Source organism: Ixodes scapularis, unplaced genomic scaffold (genome assembly GCF_016920785.2).
Source record: "Ixodes scapularis isolate PalLabHiFi unplaced genomic scaffold, ASM1692078v2 PGA_scaffold8__174_contigs__length_109621045, whole genome shotgun sequence".
Taxonomy (NCBI): Eukaryota; Metazoa; Arthropoda; class Arachnida; order Ixodida; family Ixodidae; genus Ixodes; species Ixodes scapularis.
Window position 1 is genome coordinate 65,617,519 of NW_024609883.1, and position 17,847 is coordinate 65,635,365.

The 17,847-nt window shown below is 44.1% G+C and overlaps 1 protein-coding gene across 1 annotated transcript in view; it reads left to right on the top strand.

Annotated features, from left to right (window-relative positions):
- LOC8033565 (intraflagellar transport protein 122 homolog) overlaps positions 1–17,847 on the top strand; it is an 82,766-nt gene that overhangs the window by 46,957 nt on the left and 17,962 nt on the right. The window contains exons 22-24 of the mRNA XM_042286874.1: positions 989–1,154; positions 2,686–2,797; positions 17,003–17,140. Of these exons, the coding sequence (XP_042142808.1) occupies positions 989–1,154; positions 2,686–2,797; positions 17,003–17,140 (416 nt within the window). The remainder of the gene's footprint in view (positions 1–988; positions 1,155–2,685; positions 2,798–17,002; positions 17,141–17,847) is intronic.

The following is a 17,847-nucleotide window of genomic DNA, read 5'->3' on the forward strand; positions in this document are numbered from 1 at the left end:
AAAATATGGATGGAAATCATGCTGGAAAGCATCACAAGTTGTCACAGGCACTTATTTAGCCCGTCTGCCTGTGAACGTCGATTTCGTCGCTATTCTTGTTCTGGACTAGCACCGTAATCACAAAGTCACTAAACGCTTGTGCTTGATTGAGAGACACTGCATTCGGTGCAGAACGTAGTTTTCTTCCTACTCTGGACAATGACACTAAAATTGAGGGATGTATTTTAGCCCACAAAATTGTATTTAATTACAATTGTATTTAAAATACCCACGTTTTAGTATTTAAATACACACGTCAAATACATTACCCAATTTGTAATTAAATACAAATGCAAAATACACAAAGTATTTGAAATACGTATTTCAAATACTTGTATTTGAAATACTGCCCATCCCTGACCGCTAATTATGTTCGAGACAGCGCCGCTACGTATGTTCAAGACAGCGATTCATCGGCACTGGTTCTGTGGTGCTGATTCAGCACTCGGTTAGCATCGGGCTGTGTGTGTGAATGAGCTTTTGGTGCTACAAGTGAAGTTGCCAATTTAGTGCTTCTTTTTATTGATTGTTGTTGAAATTTTCCTCGTAACAAGTGTGGCCGTCCCCAGAAATACCAGCTCGTTGGCCGCCATTGTCTCAATACCAGATTTAAGGTGCCATAGCAGCTGCGATACCACCAATCTAGACCGCCACGAAGGCCTCTTCATCCAACAGGGTGCATCGCTAATCCAACTCTAATTCGGCGCTAGAAACAGTGCCAGTTTTAGCGCCGATGTAGCATTTGCTAACTCAAGGTTGATGTGGCAGGGAAAAAAGATTTCAGCGGCGCCGTCCCATCTTTTGTACTCGCATTGTTTTAAATTATGTAATGGCCACCATACATGTAACGCTTGTTAAAGGGTTTGATACTGCATCCTATGCACATAGGACTTTGGGAATAAAGGTCGCTGGTAATTTCGTTCCTTTCCTGAACCGACCGCGATGGCAGCGGCGTCCTCTATGCACTCTCCAAGCAGAGCCGCAACCTGGGGGCCCACCGCCTGGCCCGTCACTGCTACGAGCGGCTTCAGGGCCTCAACGTTCCGGTGCGGTTTCGCGAAGCACTGGATCTGGCCGCGCTCACGGTTCGCTCTAAGCCCTTCAGCGATGCACAGGTCCGTCGGAACGCCGCCCACATCTCTAACGGAAGCAATTTTAATACCTAGTCCAGTACACAGCGTGTGTCTTTCCCCCCAAAAAAGTAACAGTGTTTTTTTTCTGCCACAAAAATAAAGTATGTGTCGGCAAACGCCTAGTTTCCGTCCAAATGTGGCGCTATAGCGGTACAAACCGGATGTCAGAGTTTCGGAACTAACCATTATCTTATTCCAAAGTTATATGAGTTTTTATAAAGCTTTTAAAAGAAAAATGGGTCCGCTTTCTGTAGTTTATGCCGTCTCGCCCTACGTATTCGCGGGCCTTGTCGGCCACCAAATTAGACCCATTAAAAATTTGTGAAAATCACTTACAACTTTTGAAGAAGGTAGCAGTTTTTTTTTAAACCTTGATATCCGGTTCAGATTGCTAGCGTTACATGTTTCTGGTGAAAACTGAGCGTTCAAGGGTGCATTGTTTATTTGGGTAATTAAAAGAACCCTATTTTCTTTCTTTCTTTTTTTTTTTTGGGGGGGGGGGGTGATTAGCATCCAAGTGTATGGCATCTGTACATGCTAATGGAAACCTTTTAGTGGCTGACCAAATAAGTATTTGAAGACGTGCTCCGGTGCAGAAAACACGAAGCCTTAGCATTCTAGACATTAGTACACTACCTTGTTGTTCGATGTCAGCGTGATGAGACTTTTGTGGAACGCCAATTTTTCCGCTTCTTGGGCAGGGGTTGCGGTGACGTCAGGACGTCCGATTGGCCCCGATCGGTAAGGATAGTGGATAGACCTCAAGGTAGCTAGCACTGAAAGGCCTGGTACACATTATCCTTCCATCAGAGCCGGTCAAAGCTTGGCATTCTGACATCACTGCAACCTCTGCGCAAGCAGCCGACATACTTGCACTCTGCATAACAAACCCACCCATTTGAACGCATAATGTGAATCCTAAGAATGCTTGCCTTTGGCACGCACCACGCAGCTATGTCGATTAATAGCGCTGTGCCAGTATTCCTTTCAAACTCGCGTATTATAAATCAGTTGTCACGCGCCGGCCCACAACCCACATCGAGAGTTTTACGTCCCTGTTTTATAGGCACGTTAAAGGCCTTCAAAATTAACTCCCCTAAAGAATCATCAAACAAATGCATGCTCATGGGTGCAAGCAAGGGCTAAGATCGTGAGCTGATTTTCTGCTTCTTTAAAAGAGTTTGTTCTGAAGGCCTTTAATGTGCCCGTAAAACAGGGATATTACTCGGGCAAGCAGTTTCTTGTCATCTCCAAAACTGAAGCAAGCGGATAACAAACTGTACGGCAAAGAACACCGTCTTTCCCAAATGTCTGGCGTTGACCTATGAAACCGACGGTATCTGCATAGTACAAGATTTTTTGCCACCATTAGCATGCTAAAAATTGGACTAATATTTTAGTCACTATATGGCACTGAGTTTCTAAGAAAGTCTATTGCAATCATTTTTTAAAAACATTGCCATTCTTTTTTTTGTGACTTTTTTTTTTTTTTTTTGTAACTTGCTTGTTGCAGGACCTCTTGCCTTTGTGCTATCGGTGCTCCACAACAAACCCACTAGTCAACCCACGGGGTCACTTCTGCGTCAACTGCGGCCAGCCGTTCATTCACTCCTTTGTCGCTTTTGGTGAGGTACATTCTTTGGTGAGGTATTGTGGTGTACTATCAAAAACAATTTGAGCGTGAACGCGCTTTCGCGGTGACAAGCGGAGGCGCGTTCACGCTCATATTGTTTCCGATAGTACATAGTTTTGAGAGCAGCGAGAAGCACCCCTTTAAATGAAGTTAATGCTTGTGTTGGTAGCTAATTTAGAACAGAAGTCATGCTACAACAATCGATTATATTTACTTATTGACAAAGAGTACAAATTGAAGATGTTCAGCTGGTGCAATAAAACTGGTTGGGGCTAGTTGGTGCATATCAATTAAAGGTTAAAAGGCGCAAACTGAAACAACTTCCAACTGATTTAATATTGCACCAAACATCGTCCAACTGTCGGTCACCATTACCAGAAGACGCCCCTAACAAACAAGAGAAAAGTTCCTATCACTAATCACATGCAGGCATCAAGAAACACAACTTCTTTGTTCGGCAGATAAAGGGATGGCATGCTTGCGCATTTGTCAGCCGCTTTTTTCATACAAAAAGCTTAGATTAATTTCCTTTCCATCTTCTCTTGTCTTGTCTATGTGTCTGAGGCGGTCCACTCTTTCACTATGACTCTGGAAAAGAGTCCGAAGTACAGCTCTGAACCATTATCAAAGCGACATGAGTTACTGGGCATCATGTGTTGGGTTGCCGACTGCATTATTGAACAAGACAGAGAGCAAGCCATCACTGAAGGAGTGGACTGTCTCAAACACACTGTAGGTCAAGAACCGAGGAAAAAACCACCTATTAGGAAGACTGTCGACCCTATGAAGGAGAATAGCCTTACTGTGGTACAAACTGACAAGGAGGGCAGTTTTTGTTGAGCTGAAGGAAGATTTTTTTCCAGGACAAGGGGCATTAGCGGATATTGAAAAAAATTTCAAAACTAAAGTTTCTCCCGAAGAAGCAAAAGACTGCTGCACTAACCTTGCTCAAAGACGTGAACTTTGGTGGGATAAGAAAGGTTGTTAACAATGAAGAAAAGGTTTTTTTTCGGAGGTCTTCTTTGCCGGCAAGACTCATAAGCCTAGTTGTCCCTTACGAGCCTTTGTCTCAGAAAGGAGCACCTGGCAGGATCGGGTCAGCGGGTACTTGCACCGTCACCTAAAAGCATTAGTCATTGACGATCCCTTTCTGGTTCAAAGTTCCGGAGAACTTGTTCAAGTTTTGAAAACAGGTTTGCAGAATGTGGCCACAGCCTTTTCTGTGGATGTAGCAGAGTTGTTTTACTCGGTTTCTCATGATGGACTTTTCACCGCTGTTTGTGAGAGCATAATGCAGTCAGGTGAAGTGGGGTTCCAGAATTCTATGGGTGTTAACTGTGGCCATTTTATGGCGCTGCTAGAATTTTACTTGCAGTCCACAGCCGTTGTTTTAGAGCGCAGCTCTTAGGCGCCCGTTTCCGGCTTGAGCAGCGTCGCCGTAGCCGTCGGCGTAACTGCGCGGTGCATTATCGGACGTGTGATGTCACTGGTGACGTCACTGATGACGTCATCACGATGACATCATCCTCATCATCATCATTATGATGACGTCATCGTGATGATGTCATCAGCAGAATCCAGCTAACGGAGTTCCCGGTTGGGCCGATACGTCGCACCGTGTTGCTGGCTTCTCTCTTGTACGTCCATCCGCAGAACAGATTCGTTGGTCTACCCAATCGAATTACACCAGACTGTTATGCTTATATTTGCCGCTGTACTTTTGAGCGCTGGCATCGTGTATATAATCTTTGCAACCGAAACTGAAACACTCTGGGCTCTTCCGACCAATCATCAGTAAGGGCGAGAACAAGGCAAACAACCGTTTTGTATTTTTTTTTTTTTTTTTTTTTTGTTTGCGCGCGTCGCTCCTAGCTTTCATACCATTCTGCGCGTGTTGAAACCAAAACCGAAGATTTCACAGCACAACAGAGTATGAAGCTGTGCGCAGATAGAGGCGTCTCTAGTTATTCTGTTGAGTGTGTTGCATGTCTCATGGCGGGGGTTTACGGTGTCTGCTGCGCGGCCAAAGGGGTGTGACAATACTTAAAAAAAAACTCGGAGTGCTCATTCTTTCAATTTCCAACAGACGACAGGTGAGCCTTTATATCAAACTTTTTTTGTCAGCGTTCGAAACTGGGAGCATTGAAATAGTATATGATCTTTCTCTATCTTTTCATTAGAGCATTGAAATGGACTGCTTATGCAAATTGGAAGGAATTCGGAAGCCTGCCGACGAGCAAGCTGCGCGAGCGTCGTCTGTGCAGCGAGCACTTCAGCGCTACGGCCTTTGCAAGCCCTAGGAAGTTTCGTTTATGAAAAAACACGTGCCCCACCGTTCTTGTAACTAATCCGTCGTTGCAAGGGCTGGTTCCTCCAGGTGAGTTGTTGTCAGAGCAATCTTCAGTTAATTTGACAGCTTCGGGTTTATATCTTAGGATTTGTTGCATATTACAAAGGTAACACATTTCAAACTTGGATCGTGACCTGCACATTTCGAAGAGCTCATCCCTCGGTTAATTTTGTAGAGTTCTTCGCGCATGGTTCCGAGTCGGCTGCCAGCTGCAGTTCATGTAAGGAATAGTATTTTATATTACCGTGTGAATCTTTTCAAAAAGCAATATTTTTCTTGTATATTGTTTGTCAACTAATTTATTTGTTATAATTAAGTATATTTCATTCCTCATGTTCAGTTGCGCCATCCCTAACTCCGCAAGATGCTCCCCAACAGCAACAATTGCAGGGGACCCACATTGGTGAGACTTCATACTGGCATTGTCAGTTGAAGAGTATTAAAGGGCCACATAAGAGCATTAAAGGGACAACATGCAATTTGCTAAAATCACATGTCATATCCATTGTTCTTCAGCTGTTCCATCACTATCACAAGACGCCCCTCAAGAGCAAGAAACGCAGGCGCCCTACATTGGTGAGTGTTAGTATAGTTCCTGGTGTTTTTAGTTATTAAAACATTTTATTGCTTACGATTTACGCTTATTACTTGTATCGTTTAATGTAACTTTCAATGTTCGCAGCACAATTTTTATTTAGTGAACTCACATTGTATATATTATTTGCTCTTTGGTAGTCCCATCAGTGACCCTTCCAGGCGCTGGTCTTGAGGAAGCAAAGATCGGCCCCACCCCGGTGAGACATTTGTACAGATATGACATAGTCAAGCCAACTATATACGGTACAGTAAACTTTCGTTAATTCGACCTCGACGGGATCTTGAAATTTGGTCGAATTATCCGAATGATTGAATTAAAAAAAGCACAGAAAACGGTTAAAATTAAACTTCCTTTTACTGTCCAAAGTACTCACGGATGGTCTGCTGCTGTCTGCGCTTAAAACTCGTGCCCAAAAGCACGCTCCGGAGCAACGTAACTAAACGTCACATCTCCAAAAAGAGCGCTCTAAAAAAAAAAAAGTAAATTTTACAAGTTGACTTTGGCCCCGGGCAGCGACTGGCAACAAAAAAAAGATGACAAAAAAAAAAAAAAAAAAGGAAAAGAGAATTTGCGCTTTCCGGCGTGCAAGATGGACCGCACACGATGCTACAGAAAAGCGCTTTGAGAGGGCGCGCTCAGAGAGCTTTACGAGCCGACTTTGGCGCTGAGCGGCCAGACCGTCGGCAACAAAGCAAAGTAACAAAAAAAGGAAAAGAGAATTCGCGCTTTCTTGCATGCAAGATAGACCGCACACGATGCTACAAAAAAAAATTGCGGCGGCCTAGCTCGGCCATGCCAGGATATACGTAGCGTGAGCTTATGCGCACAAAATGAGAGGCGCTATCAAGCAACTCTGGTGCAGCGTCAGACTTGGCTACTGCGCAACGGAGGCGCATAGCTGGGCACGCGGCGGCGCCAGTGGGTCTGCCGTGGCTATGATGTCACTCCTCTGGAATGCACAGACCGGCGAGGCGGGCGAGGCAAGCGCGGCGGCAGCAGAGCACGCCGCGGCGGCTTCGCATGGCTCTCATAATGAACCGTGCTCATTATGCGAGCCATACTCATTATGCGGAGCTCCGCAGTTGCCGCGCGCTCCGCATAATGAGCATGGCTCACATAATGAGCACGGCTCATTATGAGGGCCACGCGAAACTGCTCAACCTCGGCCAGTGTAGCTAACATTACAAAAAAGTGCTTTGAGAGCGCGCGCTGTCTCCACGCCCAACCACGTGCTATGTTCTCCGCGCTACTCCACGCCAGATTGGTTGCGCTGGCTCGTGTCATTCGCTACGGTCTATCTCAACAATGTAGAGGAGCAGGCGCATATTTGCGCATGTTCAGCTTTACATTGCAGCGAAGGGTCCGTGTTTCGCAGTACGTTGGTGGTTTTTCTGCCGTGGCGCCGTGCAATGTGAGCCCGCGCGCATTCGCTCGGGGCGAATTATCCGATGCGGAGTCTTCTTGAGTTCGAACTATCAAACTTTTCCTCTCATAGAAATGTATGGGCACTCGCCGGGTCTTTTTAACACGATTGACATAAACGAAAAGTCGAGTTAATCGACGTCAAACTAACGAAAGTTTACTGTATAGTACAGTAAAACCTCGTTATAACAAAATGGGATATAACAAACAAATGGATATAACAAAGCAATCATAATTCCCCTAGCTTGAATAGTTGGAAGAAATGGACATTGGCTATAACAAACTAATGGTTATAACAAAGTAATTACGACCGCTCCTTCAACTTCTTTATAACGAGGTTTTACTGTATAACAAAATGTTTGGTGTACGCTGCTGTTGATATAGTTCTGATGAAATTTTTATCAACTTCTAATCACAAGTAACACGTAGCGGCACTGCAAATATTACAACAAAAACTTTCTTTTTTTCTTTTTTTTTTGGTGTTGAGGATTAATTTTTGAGTGATAAAATCTTAGGAGAAAAACATTTGTGCTGATCTCAATCGCACAGTGCGAGTTTTGCCAATGCGTGGCTTTCTCTTTCGAAGTTCTTGCAGCTCCGAGCTCGACGAGTATGGTGTTGCATCATCGCACATCACGGTGTCATTGACGTGTGGTTGATGGGAAAATTGGGGAAGTCAAACAGTTGTACTGATTGGAAAAGTTAAATCCTTATCGCTCCTACCACTCGGAGTACTGACAACGTTGCACCACCCTACGTTAACCACGGAAGAAATCGCTTGGGTCGGGAGCGCTGAGTGTGCGAACCGAGCCAATTAGCGGTTTTAGAGAGCGGCTCTCTTTCGGCTCCTTGATCGGTGTCTCTCTTGCTGAGGTCCGTTTCTGTTTGTGTCTGCACATGGCATCCGGGTGCACCAAGCTGCCTAACTTCACTGTAGTTGCACATAGAATGAATATAGAGCAGAGTTTGTGTTCTTTGTTCATTTTCTTTGAGGTATAGTTTGAGGATTATGTCACAACATGTATTAATTGCTCTTTTTACAACAGTCTTGTCAACACCCCATGACACTCCTCAGGAGCAGGAGGAAGGGCCCCTCCTCCACCTTGGTGAAAAACAAATCCAATTTCTTTGTGATACTTTTATTCAGGAATGCATGAATTATACTTCGCCATGCAGTTTTTCCTATTTTCTCGTGGTTTATTACAGAGCATAATGATGGGCCTACATAGCTTCCAAAAAATTGTTTCTCTACTACAATTAAAACTTAGGGCTGTTGATGTAGCATATGGTAATGTCAAAATTTTAACATTTAACAAAAAATTTAATGCAAGTATTTTAATACTTTTGACCAGGCTAAGAAGCTGTGTTTTACAAGGTAGACAAATAATTAAAACTATATTTTTCATTGGACAAATGTTCCTGTAAAGTGGTTTCATACTCTCACAAAATATGTTAATTTCCTTTCATGAGTAGTCCCATCACCACTTCCTCAGGCCACTCTCCATGAGCGACAGAAGCAGGGCCCACTCCTTAGCGTGATGAAGAATGTCTCTTTACTGGTATTTATAATCATGAAACCATGAATTGTAGGGTGCATACCTTGTGTTCTTTGCTCATATATTTTAAAGTAACCCTTGATGCTTCTAAAATAGCGTAGAACTTTGTGAACTTACAGTTGTCCCGGACACTCCTCAAGATAAAGAGGCTCAGGGGCCCCACATTGGTGAGAACCAGAGATTTTACTTACTGCTTTTACCAACAATAAGAGCCTAATATATTTTAGCGGGAGCTGAGGCAGTCAGTCTTTTATAATGCAGTGAAATTGAATCACTGGTGGAAGCTGGGATGCAGGTATAGTGGGCAATGAAAGCATATCAAAATTGGGCCTCAGAAAAACAACACAAAAGGTGGCGAAGATAAAAAAGACATGCGTTCAAAGTCAAAAACAACTGGAAGAAAATATAGTAGAGCATAAATGAGAGTATGGTGATGCATAAGTGCTTTGTGGTGTTTTAAAATCACTTTCCCCAGTAGGTGCTTAGCTGTTTTCTGGTTTAGTTATGCCTAGTCAGACTGAAGCAACTTGTTCATCATAACTGTACCAAGTTCAATTTCATCTAAAGCTAATGAGCGGTTAATTTATAAAGGTTTCACTTTTTTTTCTTTAACAGATACCCCCCAGAGGACTTTGATAGGCAGAACTGTGGCCGCCGTAGCTGGCCCTTCGTCAAGCAGCACAGCTGATCCAAAAGCAACCCCAAAGAGGCAAATTAGAAGACCCAGGAAACCGTACACACCCCGCACAAGGAGCACCTTCGTATTTTTAAGAAAAACGAGAGACTGATTGCGCAGAAGCCTTTTCAAAGCATCGCAGAAAACTGATTTCGCTGATTTGATGAGACATCAGGTCTTTAAGGGTGCATCGAAATTTATTTCCAAAGGAGAACCTTGATCTCTTCAAAATTCAGTTGCATTTGCAGGCTATGAACAAGTTCAAACGAAGAAGGCCTGATGAATTGAAGCCTTTTGCCCTAAACCTCTGCTTCCAGAACCACAGGGCTTACAAGTACCTTGCCTAATACCTGAGCTTGCCATCGGTTAGGTCGCTGAAGAACTGGCTGTCTCGCATCGCTATGCACCCTGGAGTTGTTCCTAGTCTCATCACGACTGTTATAAACAAATTACACAATTAGCCACTTAAAGATCGAGCATGCATTCTGATGTTGAACAAAATTTCATTCAAAGAAAATCTATTCTATGACTCTAAATCAGATATCGTGCATGGCTTTGCAGACAACGGTAGGGAGCGAACCGCTGATGTGGCTAACTCAGGTTTGGTTGTTATGCTGGCAGGTATCTCAAAGTCCTGGGTTCAACCACTGGCTTACACTCCATCAAAAACAAAAACTTCTGCTGGATGTCTTCACGATTTGTTGGCAGACATCATTCAAAGTCTGGCTTCTCAAGATATCTTTGTGAATTCTTTTGTATGTGACCAGGGAGCCAGTAATTGCAGTCTTGCACGAATGCTGGGTGTCACACCAGACCATCCTTTCTTCTTTGTTGGTGACAACCAGGTCTACTTCCTCTTTGACACCCCTCGCCTCCTCAAGTGTACACGTAACAACCTGCGCTAGCATGACCTCAGTCAGCATTGGCAACACATTGGTATCATGGAAATATGTTGTTGACTTTAGAAACACAAGCATCCTGTGCGGTTGCGATTGGCAAACAAAACTTACCGACAGGCGCATCTATCAGGCCCCAATTGGGAACGTGAAGGTGAAATTCGCTGCGCAAGTTTTTAGTGACACTCTCTTTGGCGCACTTGCGAGAGCTTCATTTCCTTCAATCAACTGCCCCTGAGGCTCAGGCCACATGCAACTTCCTTGAAGAAATGGACCAAATTTTTTATTCGCTAAGCAGCCAAAGTCTTCAATGTGACCAAGGAAAAATTAGATTTGCCCTAACTTCTACATTGGGACATATTGATTTCTTGCGCTCGAAAAGCTCGAGGATCTCGCAGTGGCAGTTTCACTCTCCCCGACAACCTCACACAGTAAAAGGATGGCAATCACCATCAATGCCATCCTCTTACTGTGGGAAGATCTCAAGAAGAACTTTAACTTTGAGCACCTTCTAACTAGGCAACTCAACCAGGATTTGCTAGAGAACATGTTTGGCATGGTACGGCAGCAGCATGGCTGCAACGAGATGCCCAATTCCTACCAGTTTATGGCAGGTCTAAAACACATTTTCCTTGGAAAAATGTTTCAGCTTTCTAGTGGAGGTAACTGTGAGGTAGGCAATGCCACATTACTGGTGGAATTGAGGCATCTCCCAGTGTCGGCTGCAGCCAGCCAGCCACCAGCCTGAGCCACTGCCATCAATTGATGCTGATGATCTTACATTACCTGATGATCTAAATCAAGACATTGTCCAGGAAAACATACTCTATCACTTCTCTAGGTACCTGGTTGAGTCATTTCTTAAGAAGGTATCTTGTCATCTTTGCCTGGACTTGTTAAAAGCTGCAAGTGGTGCACTGACGTTCGAAGTACAATCTCATGCCCTCCTTCAAGCGGATGCACCTGGCTCAATTTTTGGTTCTTTTTGTGCTCCATCAGAATCTTTTTTTCTTTGTTTCAAGGTGCTTGAGAATATTTTCCTTGAGCAGGTGGAGCAGCAGCAGGTTCACAAGCCCAAGGTGGCTGAGCGCATTGTGCATGCCCTGGTGCCCCATTCCAAAGGTCACTTTTGTAGCACAGCATGTGCAGTGCAGTTCCTCCACCTCTTTGTGAATGTGCGCCTACGTTGACACATTTGGCTCGTTAACAGGGATCTGCTGAAAAAAGATGCCCGTAAAACATCTGGAAAAAGGAAACGACAAACATTTTCAACCTAATTTGACTTAGTAGAGAGTTGGTTATGGCTTTTGTGCACCTGTGTGGATGTCGAAAGTTCTCTTTTTGGTATAACTTGGATGTCAAATCAGAACCCAGGGATCCTGGGTTTGAGCCTGGATGAGCATCGTACCAGCGTGCAGTCGTATATCGCTACTGTGTGAGCGGGTTAAGGACCCCAGGCTAGCAGTCAAACTGCACTGGCGAAATTGCTCATCAACAACACGAACCAGTGTCGCCTAAAGCTGGCAGACCGACCTTAATGATCGCGTGCTTTCAATTTTTTGAATGGGGAGGAATCACGGAAAAACGTTTTGATTTCATGTCTGTCTCTAATCACAATCAAAGTGACGACTGCTTGGTAACTGATAAGCGGTTTCTTTATAAGGATGTAGAACAGTAGACAGAGGTCGACAGACGAAGTGTTTTACTGGAGGGGACACCAATGTTGCAGTCAAGTGAATGGGAAGGTTCGATAGCTGCTTTCCTTGAGTTTGGTTGTGCTGGATTAGCTTCAGGTTAATTTGAGCCACTAACGCCGGCCAGTGTGTTGGCTATTCATCTTGGCGGCTTTTCGCCGAAAAAGACCACATTGAAGGAGTTGGGCTAATTTCGCAACATAGAGATCATACATACTAACTCTAGAGGAAAAGGTCCGCCATTTTCCCATACATTCTGGCTGCCGCAAGCGGCGGATCATGCAGGCAGACCCTCGGGGTCCCAAACACGGTTACATCATCAGAGCAGTTTCGTGAACTTCAACAATCCACGAACTTACCGGTGGAAAGATATTCGCGTTCCTTTCGAAGCTTTCTTTTTGCATAGCGCGCAGATGTACGGCCTCGCGTTAACGCTAAACTAAACCATATACCCGGCTTCGCCGGTGGGGCGCAGCTGGGCGCAGTTGAGGAATACGAAACTGCGCAACCACCAGATTTCCGAGATTTCGACAGAAGGGAAGTTAATGCAGCGTAATGACTTTATTGCTTTTTATAAGCGTTAGAATAGCTCATAATTTAGTTTACAACGTTAAATTATCACTGTTTATATTGCTGAGAGTTTTCACTCTTCGCGTTTACCATGGCAACGTTGCTTTCTTTCTCTCGTATTCTGTCGCTCTCTTTCGCGATCTTTCACTCAAGACCCAGGATGTCGGCGCGCGGGATTTGCCACTCCTCCTCACCCACCTTTACCCCCCTGTTTCGCAATTACTTGATTCAGAAAACCTGCTCGCTGCATATGATTAATGAGGGAAATTATCTGCTTTCAAAAGGTGGGGGACGCGTCTCGCAAAGATAGAAACTGTCACGTCGTTAGGATCTATCGCGCCTCCGATACTTATAGCCCCTGTCGAATCCAACAGCAATATACGTCTACATTGCTCAAATTGACCGGCCACAAGAAAAAAAAAATACTAATTTTATTTGTTCAGGATTCGAAGTCAAGTTCAATGCAGAGGTCTGAGTGAATCTCCGATGAAGACTCTCCTCAGCTTGTCCGCATTCGTCTCCGTTCTACCGGCTAGAACCATTTGGCTAAGTTTAAGGAGTACCTCTCTGTCTGTCAAATATACTTTTATTCAGCAGTTCACCCTAATAGTTAGCCAACTAAGTTCATATTTCAACCCGAAGAACATACTAATATCGCTTTAGTGGGACCATAGTACGTAATATAATACATAACCGAACATTCATCAAAATGACTTCTCGATTGCTACTAAAATCTGAATTGAAATACGAGTATCAGCTGCTTAGTGAAGTGCCAGCGAGTTGACATGCTCCTTGGCTCAAGAAGCGCTTGCTTAATTTTCGTAATTTTCCTGCAGCCTGTGTTCTTGACCGAGCACACGACTGCAGCTGTTTCTTGAAACGCGGACAGGCACAAAAGCTCAATTTCGCGGACAGGTAAGTCGCATGATCGAGGCATGCGAGTTAGCTAAACATTACTCTTGGTGGAACAATTTTGTAGCCCTCGCCGCTTTCCTTAGACGATCAAAACTAATTAGAGTCTATTACCGTTTCTCCGGAGCCCATAGTTTCGGTTTTGATCGAAGTCTCCGCAGCGAAAGTTTGACATGAAAAGAACAAAAAACACCGGCAAAACAAAACTATGCTCGGCAAGTTTATGCGCACTGGCTAAACTTAACTGTCTCAGTTCAAATACCCATAAAATTGGGCATTCAACAAAACAATAATTGTTAAATTGAATGCGCCACCCATTCAGGCGGCCAGGCCGAGCCGACGCGACCTGGACTCAGCCGCCATGTTTGTTTGGTGGTGGCGCCCCCTATAGGTCGCTGGAGTCGCGAATAAACACGAACGGCTAATTTGATTTTTTGGATGTCAAATGTAGCAGTCATACCGCACTGCTCAAATTGCCCCCTCTAAATTGAAGACCGGTTGCTTATCGCTAGCAAACTAACTCCACACATACCATAATAAACTTATCATGATACACCTTTGAAATGCACCCAACAGACCTGAGGTCTTGTCACTGGTACTTAGAAACTTAGCATGTAGCCTAAACACATTATTTGTGCACTTAGTACTCTTCCAGATTTAATTGTACATATTTGTTAGATTGAATCTTGTGAGTAGCTTATGGTTTGATTTTATAAACCTGCTTACCTGCGCAATCGGTGTTTGTATTTTTTTTTTGTCCACATCCCTGCTTTTCATACTCCTGCACAACGCTGAACAAGTGTAACGAGCGTGATTTCTGGACCTGCATGTTTGTTTATAGGGCTGTCTGCACTTTTTTATGCTTCTTACAATTTAAACATTAAACTAGATTTATTTGGGGGTTGATTTGTTTGTTTGAGTATTCAGCATTTTTGTTTGTAGGAGTTGTTTATAGAGCCATTTAGATAATTCGAAGTATGATAAGTGCTGTTCTGTTAGCTTGTACATTAAAGTGATTAATTTTGTTTTACATATTTGACAATGTTTACTGTGTTTACTGCCTGCTACAGTTCTTGGTTCCCCTTGGAGGACGGTGAACTGGCAACGGAGTTTGTAAATACATGTTTGAAATACCGCAACTCATTTGAATGGTGTTCAATAAAAAATATATTTCAATGAACGTGCTGTTTCTGTTTTATTGCACTGGTAATTAATATCTCGCGAAGCGCGTTTGTTATGAAGTATAGCGCGTGCAGCTTGTCTCCTCGACCGGTGCTGCGCTGGCGCACAGCACCTGTCAAACAAACAAGCCGGAAAAAAAAAAAAAAAGAGAGACAGAGGAGGGCGCACGCCAACGACATTGGTGGCGCCATCTGGTGGTCTTCCAAGATATTTTTTAGTTTCACACCGCACGTATGTTTGCCTTTCTGCCACTAGCGCCTCGTGGCGCTAGTTTCTCCTTACCAAGGTGGAGGCTACAGCTGCACTCGGCTGATATCATCGTCATTATCACGATGGCATCAATGATGACATCATCGTCATGTGTATGTCATCACTGACGATGGCGATGACGTCGCGTGACCCCCATGAGGTCACGTGACCCTGGCGACGTTACGTGACCCTGGCGACGTCACGTGACCCCTGTGAGGTCACGAAGGTCACGTGACTTCACGGTTGCGCCAACGACGATGCCGCTCGGAGGGAGGAGTAGCACGCAGGATGATTAGGTGAGGAGAGAGGAGGAGTTTACAGTCCCCTCAGTACCCTTCCCTCCTCCTCCTCCTCCTCAAGAGCTGCACTCTAATTTGGTATTACAGGGGGTTGTAAGTGACTCATTTTTTAATACACAGTTCTACATACAGAAGAATGGGATTTTTATTGGTTCTTTGGTGGCACCCGTCTTGTGTGACATTAATTTCTCTGCGATGGACAAGTGCATGTTGGGGGCTCTTGATGGGATGAATGGGGTCGAGATTTTCTGCTATGTGGATGATTTTTTGGTTATGTTGGGGGAATGTATAGTGAATTGTATGGAGCATGCTGTGGCAGAAATTGTTAATTTGTTTAGATCACTGCCAGACAGGCTAAACTTCACTTGGGAAATGTCTAATGATGGCAGTATTCACTTTCTGGACTTGCAGCTCTATTTTACTAAGGATCGTTTGTGCTGGAGCTATAAACCACGGACTAAGAAAGGCCTCCTTTCTTTCAGCAGTTCCCACTCAAAGCTTGTTAAAGGTGGGATTGCATCCACCTACCTTCACGCAGCGATTACAAAAAGCTGCCAGCATAGACTGCTAATCAGCTTTGATCATCATGTTATACGCTTGAAGAGTGCCGGTTACCCAAAGTGCTCAGTGTCGAATGTGTGTGAAAGCCTCCTACAGAAAATTAAACAAGAGGGCAGCGACCAATTTCGTGAAAAAACATATGAAATGCCAGCGCAAGTGGTTTCATATTTGCACCAAGGTGTCCCACAATTTAAAAAAGGAGGCTGCTAGGCACAGGGTTAATGTGGTGTTTTCATCCCCAGGCAAACTTTCAAAGATATGCTCTGTGATGTCAAAACAAAAGTTTCGTGCTCAAAAGACCATGTAACAAGATACACCAAATGCATGACTAAGGTTGTATATGAGATTCCTTTTAGTTGTGGCAAAGTTTACATCGGTAAAACGGGCCAATGTTTTAACGAAAGAGAGGGAACACAAGCTTGCCGCACACAGTAATTTGGGTGGGCATCTTGCGGAGCACTGCAAACGATGTGCATGTGAACCAATGTAAAACATACAAGGTTTCTTTAGAGAGTGAATTAGAAGATGGAAAAAAAATAATCAAAGCTTTTTGTATAAAAAAAGCAGCTGGCAAATGCATAAGCATGCCATTCCTTCATCTGCTGAACAAAGAAGTTGTGTTTCTTGATAGCTGCATGTGATTAGTGAAAGGAACTTTTTATCTTGTTGCTTAGAGGTGTTTATTGGTAATGGTGATCGACAGTTTGACAATGTTTGGTATTATATTAAATCAGGAGGAAGTTGGCACTTTTCCTTGTCATACGTGTGTCTTTTTTCGTCCTGTTTCAGTTCGTGCCTGTTAGCCTTTTAATTCAGCTGGTGGCTTCCCAAGCAGCACATATTTGGCCAATCATTGGCTAATGGCTAGCAATGTTCCTTTGGCTATTGGCCAAATTCCGTGCTGCTTGGGTTGGTGGTTGGAATGTCTTGAGCACTGGTCTTGTGTCGCACTTCTCGCATCTCTGAGGTCACATTGTATTTTTGTCTAGCAGTACTCTGGCGCCTCTTTGTCTTTCTTGTTACTGTTGTTCCTGCACTTGTTTTGCTTGTTTTTGTGATATGGTGTTTCTATCGGTTTTGTTGCCTTTTTTAATGCACTGTATCTGCATCACTGCCTTTCTGACAAAGTGTATATATCTGTTTTTCTCCTTTTTCTGATATGGTGTTTGTCTGTTTTGCACCCTTTCGTGATACAGTGTTTTTCTGTTTTCTGCTCCCCGCTTGCACCACAGAGGTGCTCCCCCTGGTGGAGTTCCAGTTGGCAGACGGCATTTCGGACAAGGAGGCCCTCGAACTGCTCGAGGGCGGAGGAGGGGGGAGGGTGCAGCAGAGAGACGGGAGGGACTCGCACCATCGGGAGATCATCAATGGTACGCTCCGGTGCCAATCCACAGCGGCGTTTTTGTTACTTTTTTAATGCAGAATCTGTTCTATCAGCCGAATTTCATGTAACAACCTTCATAAAGAGCCGTCACAAAGAACCATCACGAAAGATTGTCACGAAGGACTGTTGCACCAATCTTTCTGCTAAATTTACCAGGGAAATAGGAGTCATTGACCATGTCATATGATGTTATTTTCCTCAATCGACATCATGTTACCTCAAGACGTGATGTTGATTTCCCCTCTACATTTAGCGGAAAAGTCGGTGTCATGTGATGCGACTACATCCTGACCTAAAGCCGTGCGACATCACTTCTGCGATGCAGCAATTTCCGCTCAACCCATTCTCTGCTTTCCGGTCTTTGTCAGCTTGTTCAAGCTCTGATAAGTATCCTTTTTTCCTACCTCCGAAAACGTCGGTACTACCGACGGCTTTGGAAAACCAACTAATGTGGTGTTGGGTTGTTTTGTTTTTTTTTACAGCGGTTGTTATTATTGGCAAGGTTCCCCAGCAGATCTTGTGCCTGTTCCGTGTATGTAGTGGCCCGCTAAATCTAGCTGAGAGCCATTTATATTTTTGTCCGGTTCCTGCCATTTTCAGTTATTGTTTGGGGGATCACATTATGAAGGAGAAAATGAAATGATACACCTTGTTTTGGTTTGGTTTCAAAGCTCTTTTGTAACAGTGTGGAAT